At 43.5% G+C, this 14,399-nt stretch overlaps 1 protein-coding gene across 7 annotated transcripts in view; it reads right to left on the bottom strand.

Annotated features, from left to right (window-relative positions):
• Positions 1 to 14,399, bottom strand: part of LOC134339478 (MHC class II regulatory factor RFX1-like) — a 197,211-nt gene that overhangs the window by 20,810 nt on the left and 162,002 nt on the right. For all 7 annotated transcript variants that reach the window (XM_063036020.1, XM_063036022.1, XM_063036027.1 and 4 more), the window contains 2 exons: positions 5,559 to 5,708; positions 4,000 to 4,208 (listed from right to left, as the gene is read on the bottom strand). In XM_063036020.1, coding sequence (XP_062892090.1) covers positions 4,000 to 4,208; positions 5,559 to 5,708 — 359 coding nt within the window. The remainder of the gene's footprint in view (positions 1 to 3,999; positions 4,209 to 5,558; positions 5,709 to 14,399) is intronic.

The following is a 14,399-nucleotide window of genomic DNA, read 5'->3' as shown; positions in this document are numbered from 1 at the left end:
CTATTGAGCAAAGTGATTTATACATGTCATTTTCTGTAGAAAGATAGTGCTGATTGCTATTCTGTAGACATATTAGGTTATAGTAAATAACTTACCTCACTTTGAATATTGATAACCTTGAACTACAAATATATGAATCACAGGTGTGACTGGTATTTTGCCCACAAGTTTATCATTTCAAAAATGGTGGGGGGAGGGAGGCAGATATGCATTTGATTACTTCCTGGAACACTATTTGCAAAGCTGAAATAGTCTGGTTCATCACCAAGGGTGAGAAACAAATCATGCAAGGAAAGACATCTTAATATACTTTAAAAACAAGAGAAAATTTGCAGATGCTGGAAATAAAAGTAATACACACAAAATGCTGGAGGAAGTCAGCAGGCCAGGCAGCAAAAGAGTAAACAGTCGGAGTCTTGGGCCAAGACCCTTCATCACGACTGGGAAAAAGAGATACAAAGTTAGACTACTAAGAAGATGAGAAGTCAGACTAAGGTGGGGGGGGGAGGGGAAGAAGAAGTACAAGGTAGTAGGTGAGAGATGAAACCGGGAAAGGGAGAGGGGTGAAGTAAAGAGCTGTGAAGTCAATTAGTGAAGAGATAAAGGGCTGGAGAAAGGGAAATCTGATAGGAGAGGACAGAAGGACATGGAAGAAAGTGTTACAAGAATCTCCCCTTGTAATAATGATCAGTGAGGCACAGAGAATCTGTATTTACTGACAAGTATCTTTTATTGTTACAACTAAAAGCACGTGGGTTCACAAACTGTCTCCATGTGCACCCTAGTAGGATCCCTGACCCTCCATGAGCAGTCAATGAAAAGAAAAGGATATTACCCGGGAAAGGAGTCTACCCTGGCCAGCGTTCCTCATGGTCCCGGTCTCCATGTGTCCGTGGGGTCTTCCTTATCGGCGATGGTTGGTCTCTGCCTGCTGGAGAGTTATCACCTCTATGGATTTAGAGCTCCTGAGTCTTATCCTGTTCCTCATCAATTGAACCATTGGATCTCCATCCTATTGGCTCAAGGTCACCTGACCTACCAGGGTCACCTTCTTACTGGTGATTGTACAGGGCTACAACCAACATTGTTCCATGGCTCTGCCCACTCCAGCCTTGTGTATTTGTGTCTTTACACTCTGACTGGTCCAAACCAGTTAAATGAGGCAACCCAGACAGAGTCTAATGAGATTACTGATTGCAGGTCTGGCATCTTACATAACAAGTAGCGACTCTGAGAATGGTCTCAGGTCTATTGCTCTGATTAGATTGTCACAGAGCAAGGATCAGTTCAGAGTCCATGCCTTTTACATAACAAACGGCTACTTGTTTGAGAGGTTTAGCAGATCATTACCTGAAACTTCCTGTGTCCACATTCAGTTGCTCTGATTAGATTATCCAAGACCAAGAAACTGTTCAGAGACCAAGAAACTGTTCAGAGACCACAAAATGGGGGGAACAAAGACAACTGGCTTGTCTGCTTCCCCTGTCCTTGATCAGACTGCAGTTTCTTCTGGCAACAAAAGGGAAAGGGGAGGTGCACCAGAGGGAGGTCTTGGACAGGTAAGGAGATAAGGTGAGAGAGGGAAATAGGAATAGGAAATGGTGAAGGGGGGGGGGGCTGCAATTTTCAGAAGTTCGAGAAATCCATCAGGTTGGAGCCTGCCCAGACTGAATATAAGGTGTTGCTCCTCCAACCTGCATGTGGTCATATCAGAGTAGTAAAGGAGGCCATAGACAGATATGTCGGAACGGCAATGAGAAGTGAAATTGAAATGGGTGGCATCTGGGAGATCCAGCATGTTCTGGTGGGCAGAGCGTAGGTGCTTGGTGAAGCAGTCTCTCAATCTACATTGAGTCTCACCGATGTACAGAAGGCCACACCAGGAGCACTGGATATAGTAGATAACCCCAACAGACTCACAAGTGAAGTGTCACCACAACTGGAAGGTCTGTTTGGGGCCCTGAATGGTAGTAAGGGAGGAGGTGTAGGGGCAGATGTGACACTTGTAACGCTTGCAAGGACAAGTACAATATGGAGATCAGTGAGAGGTATGAATGGACAAGGGGATCCCTGCGGCAGGTGGAAAATGGGGGAAGGAAAGATGAGCTTGGTGGAGGGATCCTATTGGAGATGGTGGAAGTTACAGAGGATTATGTGCTGGATGCAGAGGCTGGTGGGGTAAGTGAGGACAAGAGGAACCTTATTTCTGGTGGGATAGCGGATGGATGGGTTGAGGGCAGCATTGATGGTGGAGGAAGGGAAGCTCCTTTCTTTGAAAAAGGAGGACATCTCATTAGTTCTGGAATGGAAAGCCTCATCCTGAGAGCAAATGTGGTGGAGACAGAGGAATTCCCATTTCCCTCACTCACCTTATCTCCTTATCTGCCCATCACTCTCTCTGGTGCTCCTCCCCTTCCTTTTCTTCCATGGCCTTCTGTCCTCTTCCCCTTCTCCAACCCTTTATCTCTTTCACCAACTGACTTCCCAGCTCTTTTCTTCACCCCTCCCTTCTCCTGGTTTCACTTATCACCTGCTACTTTGTACTTCTTCCTCCTTTCCCCCATCTTCTTAGTCTGATCTCTCATATCTGGTGCCCCGCCTATTAAGGTCCCTTTTGTACAATTCATCCTTACCCCAAAACATACCCCAGTGGTCCAAGAATGTAAATCTTTGCTTCCTGCACCAGTTCCTCAGTCACACATTCAGATCCATTATCTCCCTGGTCCTGCCCTCTCCAGCACAAGGAACTGGAAGCAAACCGGAGAACCACCCTGGAAGTCCTGCTTTTCAGCCTTCTTCTGAGTTCTCTGAAGTCACTCTGTAGAATGTCTTTCCTCTTCTTCCCTACGTTATTTGTGCCGACATGCACCACCACTTCCGGATGTTCAGCTTCACCCTTGAGGATTCCCTGCAATCGGTCTGTGGTGTCCTGGATCTGGCACCAGGGAAGCAACACACCATCCTTAAATCTTGACTGTTGCCGCAGAAACCCCTATCTGTACCTCTCGATATGGAGTCCCCTACTACCACGGCTCTGCCCTGACGTCTGTCTCCTCGGCTTTGCTTCAGAGCCAATTTTCGACTCGTAGACCTGACCGCCTCTCAGGCTGGCAGTGCCTTCTGTCCTGACAGCTTCCAAGAGGGTGAACCTGTTTACGAGAGGTACATCCCCCGGGGTCTCCTGTACTTCAAGCATCCTTTCCTTCCTCATCGTCGCCCCCCCCTTCTCTCTTCCGGTATCCTCAGTGTAACGACCTCGTTGTAGGTCCTGTCCAGAAAATTCTCGTTTTCCCAGATGAACTTGAGGTCATCCAGTTGCTTCTCCAGTGCTGCAACATGGGCCTTCAGAAGCTGAATCTGGACACATTTTCCACAGTTGTAGGAGCCAGAGGCACCATCCCTGACCTCCCACATCATGCACGCAGCAAATTGAATCAGCCCAGCGGTCATTTCCTCACCACTTCTCCCCCTCTCCAACGGTGGTGTAGTCTCCTCGCTGAAGACTCTCAAGCCAAAGACTCCTGGTCACATTGCTGATACTTCACAAAAGCTTTGAAATTTACTCATCAATGATCCTGTGCATGAAATCCAAGTGCCTTAAATGATAAAGTATATGAAACTAAATTATGCAGGATAAAAATAACTTTTTTGCAACAAGTGACTGATAGGCATTGATGATATATTCCAATTCAGTTAACACAAATGGCTAACTTATTTTTCATGATACATGGATCCTCCCAATCAGATCCTTTAATAACACAAACAAAATGCTGGAGGAACTCAGCAAGTCAGGCAGTATCTACGGAATCAATGTTTCAGGCTGAGACTCTTCATTGCCTGAAACGTCACCTGTTTATTCCCTTCCATAGATGAAGCCTGACCTGCTGAGTTCCTCCACTTTTTTTGAGCATTGCTTAAGATTTCCAGCATGCGCAGAATCTCTGTGTTAATAGATCCCTTGATAACTTGCTCCGGGGAGATAAAGAATATAAAACCTACCTGTAGAAAGACCATTTGAGCAGGAATTGTTTGGCTGCTTTGGGAAAACTGGGGCAACCATGATAGGGTTTGAGGACCTGGGTCACCACACCATCTAACCAAGATGCCCATTGCTCCAGGGAATTCTGCTGCTGCAAAGTCATCTTAAAGTCCTGCTCCAGCCTTTGCACTACACCATCCTCACAACGACACACCCATGAGGCCTGCTCCTATGAAAAACAAAAGGATATTTTGAAGTATATAGATTTGCTCCTGAACTATTAAGAGATATTTCCAAATGCTACATGTCGATCTAGCTACAACTGCCCCTGCAATAATATTATCTACAGCAAATTTAGTTCTGCTAAGCATTTTCAATACACATGAACTCTTCATGAAGGTACCCTCAGATCTTGAATGAATATAGTAGTACAAATCTGATATCACATGACAGCTGAATTTGGTTGATAGAGATTAGGATATTTGTGAGCTCAAGCTCCATTCCAGGACTTCATAGATTTATATTACTTTATCACATTATAACAGAATTCTGTGATCATTCACCAGAAATTACTACCTGACTTCCAGCCTAATCTGGTAGTTGAAATGGACAATGTTACTGAGAGAGTTATCCCATGCTCAGTATTTTTTGCAAATCCATACTATGAAAAACAGATTTCACTGATATTTCTTGGACTTTGACGTACTACTCTATAAATACAACTGTAGTTAAAATGTACCACATTCAGAGACTTGATGAAAGTGCTACATTATTGAAAGTCTTTAATAATAACCATTAATATTCTTCAGTTTCATTCCAACACAACCAAAAGGTAGTGCACTTACTGAAATTGGTAAAGTGGTTTATTATTGTTACATGTACGTTGGCACATTGAAAAACTCGATTTGCTCAACGTTCATAAAGATTGAGGTAGTACGAGGTAAAACAATAGTGGTGCTAAATAAAATGATAGTTAGAGAAACTGCAGTGCAAGTAAACAAAAACATGCAAGGTCATAATGAGGCAAACTGTGTGGTCAAGATTGCATCTTATCATATTGGGAACCATTTAATACTCTTATAACAACAGGATTGAAGTTGTCCTTGAGCCTGGTGGTATATGCTTTCAGGCTTTCGTATCTCCTGCCCAATGGGTGGGGAGAAGAGAAAATGTCAGGGTTGCTGGGGTCTTTGATAAATTTTGACTGCTTTCACATTACAACTATCACATCCTCATCTACTCTATTTATCTTAAGAGTGCTCAGAGGACCCAATGCTCCCCAATTTTTTTTTACCTTTCTTCCCCTGAAAGAGTGTTGCAATGTGTAAAGCTTTCTCTATTATTTGAGGGCTTTGAACCTATCCTCATTACCAATCCCTATCTTTGTGTTTGGATGAAATGCTACCATAGGATATGAAAGTTGATCAAACCATTCCTATACCATGAACTTCCCAGCAAGAGTCAACAGATAATGTTTAGATGGGGTTTCCCCAGACCATGTATACTTAAGGTTACATAATATTCTCTTAACTCTGCTTGAGTTAAACCTGCAACCTTCATTTAATGCAATGCTAATTACCTGAACATTTGCAAAATCTACTCGGTTTAGATCACTCAGCATCTGGTTAATCTGTGCAGTATTCTGCAGTACAGCACGGGCTGCCTGAGCAAGATGGTTCAGCGACGTGTAGCGTCTCAAAGTCTGTGCAAAGGCACTTGCTGCTGCCACCTGTGAGAATTAGAATTGAAAAGTAATTATGTTTACGAAGCAATTATATCATACATTATAATTTATTAATGAGATCCTAAGACCATAAGACAAAGAAGCAGAATTCAGCCATTTGACCCATTGAGTCTGCTCCGCCATTTCATCATGGTTGATCGATTTCACTCTCAGCCCCAACCCTTGTCTTTTCCCCATATCCCTTCATGCCCTGACTAATCAAGAATCTATCAACCTTTGTCTTAAGTATATCCAATGACTTCCTCTCTACAGCTGCCTGTGGCAACAAATTCCACAGATTCACCACTCTTTGGTTATAGAGATTCCTTTGCACCTCCATTTTAAATGGACATCCCTCTATTCTGAGGCTGTGTAAACCATAGTAAATATCCTCTCTAAATCTATGCTTTTGAGGCCTTTCAACATTCGATAGCTTTCAAGGAGATCTTCCCTCATTCTTCTGAATGCCAGTAAGTACAGGCCCAGAGCCATCAAGTGCTCCCCATATGATAAACCTTTCAATCCTGGAATCATTTTTGTGAACCTCCTTTGAGATCCCTCCAACATCAGCACACCTTTTCTTAGATAAGGAGCTCAAAGGTGCTCACAATATTCCAAATGAAGCCTCGCCAGTGCCATATAAAGCCTCAACATTACATCCTTGCTTTTATATTCTAATTCTCTTGAAATGAATGCTAACATTGCATTTACTTTCCTCACCAATGACTCGACCTGCGAATCCTGCATGAGGACTCGCAAATCCCTTTGCAATTCAGATTTTTGAATTTTTTTCTCCATTTAGAAAAGTGCTTTTCTACCAAGGTGCATGACCATAAACTTCCTGATACTGTATTCCATCTGCCACTTCTTTGCCCATTCTCCTAATCTGTCTATGTCCTTCTGTAGCCTCTCTGCTTCCTCAACACTAGCTGCCCCTTCATATATCTGCATATAATTTATAAACTTGCCCACAAAGCCATCAATTCCTTCATCCAAATCATTGACATATAATGTAAAAAGAAGCAGTCCCAACACAGACCCCTGTGGAACATCATGAGTCACTGACAGCCAACCAGAAAAGGCTCCCTTTATTCCCACTCTTACCCTCCTGCCAATGCTCTATCTATGCTAGTACCTTTCCTGTAATACCATGTACTCTTAACTGCTATGCAGCCTCATGTGTGGCACCTTGTCAAAGGCCTTCTGAAAATCCAAGTACACAACATTCTCCTTTATCTATCCTGCTTGTTATTTCTTCAAAGAATTCCAACAGATTTGTCAGGGAAGATTTTCCCTTAAGGAAACCATAATGACTTCGGTCTATTTTATCATATGCCTCCAAGTACCCCAAAACCACATCCTTAACAATCGACTCCAACTTCTTCCCAACCAATGAGGTCAGTCTAACTGGCCTGTAATTTCCTTTCTTCTGCCTCTTTTTCTTCTTGAAGAGTGGAGTGACGTTTGCAATTTTTCAGTCCTCTAGAACCATGCCAAAATGCAGTTTCTTGAAAGATCATTACTAATGCTTCCACAATCTCTTCAGCCATCTCCTTCAGAACCCTGGGGTGTAAACCATCTGGTACAGCTGATTTATTGACCTTCAGTTTCACAAACACCTTCTTCCTAGTAATGGCAACTTCACTCACTTCTGGTCCTTGACAGTCTTGAACTTCTGGCACACTGCTAGTGTCTTCCACAGTGAAGACTAATGAAAAGTATGTATTCAATTCATCCACTATTTCCTTGTCCCCCAATACTACCTCTCCAGCATTATTTTCCAGTGGTCAGATATCCACACTCATCTTTCTTTTACACTTTATGTATCTGAAGAAACTTTTGGTATCCTCTTTAATACTATTGGCTAGCTTACCTTCATATTCCATCTTTTCCTTCTTCATGACTTTTTTAGTTGCCTGTTGGTTTTTTAAAGCTTCCCAATCTTCTAACTTTCTACTAGTATTACTCTATTATATGACTTCTTTTTGGCTTTAATGTTGGCTTTGACTTCTCTTGTCAGCCATGGTTGTGTCGGCCTGCCTTTAGAATACTTCTTTTTTGGGATGTACCCATCCTGCAGCTTCCAAGTTTCTACCAGAAACTCCTGTCTTTGCTGCTCTGCCATCATCACAGCTAGTGCTCCCTTCCAATCAATTTTGGCCAGCTCCTCTGTCATGCTTCCATAATTCCTTTTACTCCACTGTGATATTGATACATCTGACTTTAGCTTCTCCTTCTCAAATTGCAGGGTGAATTCTACCATATTATGATCACAGTCTCCTAAGGATTCCTTTACCTCAAGCTTTCTAATCAATTCTGGTTCATGGCACAACACCCAATCCAGGATAGCTGATCCCCTAGTATGATCTGTTCTCAAAAGCCATCTCACAAGGCATTCTACAAATTCCCCTTCTTGGGATTCAGCACCAACCTAATTTTCCCAATCCACCTACAGATTGAAATCCCCCATGACTATTGTACCATTACCTTTTGGACATGCACTTCCTATCTCCAGTTGTAATTTGTAAACCACACTTTTATTACTATTTGGAGGTCTGTATATAACTCACGTCAGGATCTTTTCAGTTTCTTAGCTCAACCTGCAACAATTTTGCACCTTCCGATCCTATATCACTTCTTACTAATAATTTGATTTCATTTTTTACCAACAGAGTCACCCAACCCCTCTGCATATCCTGCCTGTCTTTTCGATAATTAGTGTTAACAATAATAAGTGTTATTTAAAACATCATTCATGGAATCTCTATATTGCCAGAAGGTGGGACTTGCAGTCCAACCTAGATGGCACCCGATCTACACGGAGTATAGAGATCAGTTCATGTTCAAGAGAATATGAAACAATTCAAACCATTTCAGGTCAAATGAGTAACATGATATTTGTTGTTGTGTAAATTCATGCTGTATCCTGAAGTCACATGTTAAAAATGTATTTAAAATAACAAGCAATTTTTGATTTTCATCTTGTGAAACAACTTCAAGGCATCACATCATCCCAAATTATAATTTTAAATCCATGTGTCACTTTTCTAGCTTTCAAGTCTTCCTTTTAGATTTGCAGTAAACAGGAAGAAAATATATATGATCATAGCTATAAGATTGATATATGATTGTATTTTGATAGTACCCATTATAAAATACATACCAACTACAGAAATGTATCAAAAATCTTGGACAGTCAAATAAACATATTTCTCAGATTATAGATAACAACTCAAACTCACAAATCCAAATCAAAATCAAAATCAGGACTTATCCAAAACAAATATGTAATACAAAATGAAAGTATTATGACTTAACCAATTTCAGTTCACACTGCACTTATTTATCCAATATAATTGCTTTGCCGTTCCTTTTAAATGCTCTGTCTTCAAACAAATTTTCCATCTATATTTATTTATTTAGAAATACAGCACAGAATAGACTCTTCTGGCCCTTTGAGCAAACCGTTCAATCAACTTCCAATAAACCCAATTAACCCTAACCTAATCCCGGAACAATTTACAATAACCAATTAACCTACTGGTACATCTTTAGCTCGTGGTAGGATACTGGGGCACCCAGGGAAAATCCTTGCATTCCATGGGGAGGATATATAGACTCCTTACAGATGGTACTAGAATTGAACTCTGAACTCCAGAACACTCCGAGCTGTAACAGTGTCGCGCTAACCTTGACATTTCACTGGCCAGTGGCATAGTGGCATCAGCACCAGACTTCAAGGCGAATGCTCCCGAGTACAATCTGGCCAGCTCCCTGCACGCTTTCCATTCATGCTGTGTTGAGCACTGATCTGGCAACTTGGCCTCATAAAAAAAAATGCTACGGAAACAGCAAAAATGCCACTTGATGCGCCACAAGGTGCAAGAAGGAACAAGAACAACAACCGCTACACTACTGTGGCACCTATGAATACCTTCTCAAACTGGTCATTTAATTTAACATTTATAATCATTATCTTTATGATTGACATCTCCAGTGACTTTGTCTCACTTTTTAACATTATCTTATTGTTACCCCACATTTCTACTTAATTCTAAACAGTGTTAACAACCTATCACAAAGACTATTTCCACCTTCATAATTTTACCAACATTTACTTCACCTCAGTAGTTCTATTCCTGAAACCATCTCTTAAAGACAATGCCTCCCAACCTTCTTTTCTATGTTGAATTCATTAGCTTTACGGGTCACCCATTTAAAATTCTAATCCCTATTCATAAACATTACTCTCCTCCTTACTCTAACTTCTCCACCCTGACACTCCTGACATTCATTTTTAGCCAGAGGGTGATGAATCTGTGGAATTCATTGCCATAGATGGGTGTGGAGGCCAAGTAATTTGGTATATTTAACACAGAGGTTGATAGGTTCTTGATTAGTAAGAGATTCAAAGGCCATAGGGAGAATGGGGTGAGAGGGATAATATATCAGCCATGATGCAATGGTAGAGCAGACTTGATGGGTCAAATGGCCCAAATATGCTCCTATGTCTTATGGCCTTATCCCAGACAGAAGTACTCCTTACTCAAATCGTGGTCACCTTACTCAATTCTACCCTCCTTTAGATATTGTATCTTCAACGTTCTTCTGAAATTCTGTAAGTCCAATTATTCGAATAATCATCTCATTACTCTCCCTAAATAACCTCCTGTGGCCAAGAACCCAGATTTGTCTTCTCATGTCTCAACGAAATGGAATGTTTTGCTCAGCTAATTACAGAATATAAATACAGCCGATCAATTATGTTATAATATGCACATTGTTCAATTTTCCTCACTTCACCCATTTTCTTTGACAACTGGAGTTCCTTTAGCCAATTTTAAAACTTACTTATACAGGTTCAAACGATATGACCAATCCTGCGCTGCAATGTGAATTATGACTTCTGAAACACTCTGGTTCCGTTGACTATGGAAGACAATCTCCAGCCCCACCAAACGTGTGAGATTGAGGTGTGAGCCCACCCCGAAACCAACTGTTTGTGTGGATGCTGCATGATTTGTTACCCTGTTACAAATAAGTACCATGAAATAACAGACAGTAGACTGTATACAATTAAACGATTTAGCTTTATAATTATTAATTTGACTAAAGGGTTAGTAAAGAAAAAGCCAAAAAAAAGAAAAGGGCCCATTTTAATGAAATAGTCTAACATGCACAAGTTGGAGCTCACGGTTTCCGCTTCGCTGATCCTCCTTTGATCTCCCCGGACTTCGTCAAATTATGGCCCCGCTCCGGGTCAAGTCCTATGACCTCTTCTTTCCGGCGTCTTCTCCCTTCATCTCCCACTGAACAAAGGACCCAGCTCACCCCGGTGTCAGGCACACAACACGAAAACACACTCCCTTCATTGGATGGCTCACATTCCAAAGTACCTGTTATCGCTAACCACAACCCAAACACTGTTTCTACAGGCTGAGCCCCACTTCATCCCTTTCATGGTTCCACTGAAACCCAGTCTGTCCACAGATAGACCCTCTGATTTCACCTGACTCAGCGTGAGAAAGGTTGGGAATCTCTTCCTCGTTCAGTGGGGAGTTAGCAAAAGGCAGCATATACCACACCCACATTTCTTCATCCTCCAAGTCCGTATCCCATTCAGGGCAGGGATTGGTCTACTCTCTCCTGCTGTTGGTCCTTCAGTCACTCTGCATCGCCGCAGAGTCCTCTTACTAGATGTAGGCTCCAGATCAGGCTCTGGATCAACCCACACCTCTTGTCCCAGAGGCAGAATGTGGTTCCGATGGAGAATCTTGACAGGCTTATTCCCATCCTCTGGTTTCACCCCGAAAACTGGTACATTCGGCATCTTATTCTCCACCTCATAGGGCGTGGCTGCCCAGTGGTCAGCCAATTTATGCTTCCGAGGTAGCCTCAATTTCCTTATGAGGACCTGGTCTCCTGGCGTGAGTTGGGAGAACCTAACATTTTGATCATACCTCCTCTTATTTCCTTGACTCTGCTTGGCAGCCGCAACCTCGAATAATTAATAAGCATTTTTCAGCTCCCTTCTCATATCATACACATACTTCAGATAAGTCTTTGGTGGTAGGTCTTCCTCGCCAGTCCCAAAACAAAGGTCGATGGGCAACCTTGCTTCGTGCCCAAAGATCAGATAATATGGTGAGTACTCAGTAGCTTCATTTCATCTACAGTTGTAACAGTGGACCAGATGTCCAATACGTTGACTTCACTTGTTCTTGCTGATTTCCAAAGTTCCGAGCATGTCTAGCAAGGTCCGATTAAACCTCTCAGGCTGGGGATCACCCTGCAGGTGATAAGGCATAGTTCTAGACTCCAAGCCTGCTCAGTAACTCATGTATGACCCAGCTCTCGAAATCCCGTCCCTGATCACTATGTATCCATCTGAGGAGGCCATAATAAATGAAATACTTCTCCCATAATACTTCGGCCACCGTGGACGCCTTCTGACCCTTGGTAGGGAAAGCTTCTGCACATCTGGTGTTGTGGCCCTCGTAGGCAGCATCTTCCTCCTTACGCATCGAATGCATGACTTGCAGTACCCTTCGACTTCCAGCTTCATTCAGGGCCAGTAGGACTGATCTCTAAGCAATCCCATAGGTCTTTTCAACCCCCAAATATCCAGAAACATCTGAAGTGACTTCAACATAGTCCTCCGATATTTCTCAGGCAGAACCAGCTGGAAATGCCGAGGCTGGTCCGGATGCGACATGACCCGGTATAGGATCTCCTCAACTCCAATCTTGGCCATTCTCTCCGTAATGGAGACACCACGGCATGTTTTGTGTTTCCCACTTGGGCTACGTCCCCCTTTTCGACCACTGACCAAATGATCCTGATGCCCGGGTCATCTCGCTGAGCAGCTGCCACTTCCCCAGGATTCAATTCCGGTAACTGGTTGGTCTTCAGAGCAGTCAGGTTACAGTAAGCTTGTGGAATGGCACCATCAGAGGCTCCCAATTGACCTACCGCTCGATCCTGCACTTGTCTTCCCTCTGCCTTCACCATGATGGCAAACTGGCACGTGGCTTTCACTCCCAGGGCAGGAACGCTCTCCCACTCTTAGTCCCTGTCCAGCCCTTCATGCACACATTGGGACAAAGCATCAGCATCAATGTTCCTACTTCCCGGCCGGTACTTTAGGCTGAAATTATATGCAGGCAATGACGCCAACCACCGATGCCCTATGGCATCAAATTTTGCCGAGGTCAGGATATGTCAGGGGATTGTTGTCGTCCTTACCTCAAACTTGGCACCATAGAGCTAGTCACTCAACTTATCCACCACAGCCCATTTCAATGCCAGGAACTCCAACTTGAGCGTGGGATAGTTTTTCTCGGAGGGTGACAGACTCCAGCTGACAACAGGTCAGGTCTCAACACAACAGGTCTCAACCCAGTGCCCTGATCCTCATAAAGGACATCCCCTAGCCCTCTCTGCTGGCATCCGTATGCAGTAGATATGGCATTGGGAGTCTGCAAAAGCCAGCACAGGCGCCCATGTCAGCAGCTCCTTTAGTGACTGAAAGGCCTCTTCACATTTCGCATCCCATCTCACTCCAAAAGGCTCCGAAGGGCTAAGATACTCTTTACCCTCCTCTCCTTTTGTCCTCTTCCCCAGGGGAGGGTAACCACACAGAAGTTGATTTAAAGGGTGACTCAATTTTGTGTAGCCCTTCACAAACCTCTGATAGTACCCACTGAACCCAGGAACAAGCGCAAATGCTTACCGTCCGGGGCCTTGGCCATGTGGTCACCGCCTCTACCTTAGACGGATTTGTAGCTACTATGTGTCCAACATAGCTAACAGATGTCTTCAGAACTGGCACTTGTCCAGGGAAAGTTTTAACCCTTCAGCTTTCAGGTGGCCCAGCATCTTCAGTAGCCTCGCTTCATGCTCCTCCAAGGTGGACCCAAGCACTAAGAGGTCATCCAGATACACCAATACTTCAAGCAAAGTTCATATCCCCCACTGTTTTCTCCATGATATGCTGAAAGGTCGCAAGGGCTCCCGATATGCTCCAGGGCATCCTCTTGAGCTGCAAGAATCCCAATGGACATATAAATGCCATCTTCTCTTTGTCAGCCTCACTCACGGGGATCTGGTAATATTCACTCAAGTCCAGAACACTGAACCACCTCACACCACTCAGACAGGCCAGCACGTCTCCATACATCGGGAACGTATACTGGTTGGGGATGGTACGCCTGTTCAGAGTCCTATAGTCCACACACATCCGTACCTTCCCATTCTTCTTCCTGGTCACTACTATTGGGGATGATTAGGGGCTTTTGGACTCAGTGATGATTCCAGCTTCCTTCAACTTACACAAATGTTGTTGAACATCTTCCACCTCTGTAGGGACCAGCTGCCATGACCTTTCCCTGAATGGGGTGTCCTCGGTCACCCGGATAGTGTGGCAAGTGCTCTTGGAACAACCCACAGCAAACTCGTCAGCAGAAAAGTCATGTCATAGTTTCAACATCTCCTCTATTAATTTCCTCTTCCAACCTGCAGGTTCTGGGGAGTCCTCAAAGTTGAATGACTCAGCAGTCAACTTTTCCCCTTTTGCAGATAGTTTCTCCCCGGCTTGTCTCACAGGGACACTAGACATTACCGTCACAGGGAAGAGATGCACCAGGGGCATTCCCCACTTGAAGGTGACCTCCTTCTTCACAATCAATGCCACCTTGT

Source organism: Mobula hypostoma, chromosome 29 (genome assembly GCF_963921235.1).
Source record: "Mobula hypostoma chromosome 29, sMobHyp1.1, whole genome shotgun sequence".
NCBI classification, from domain to species: Eukaryota; Metazoa; Chordata; class Chondrichthyes; order Myliobatiformes; family Myliobatidae; genus Mobula; species Mobula hypostoma.
The sequence above is the reverse complement of the archived record's forward strand: the minus strand, read 5'-3'. Positions and strand labels throughout refer to the sequence as shown.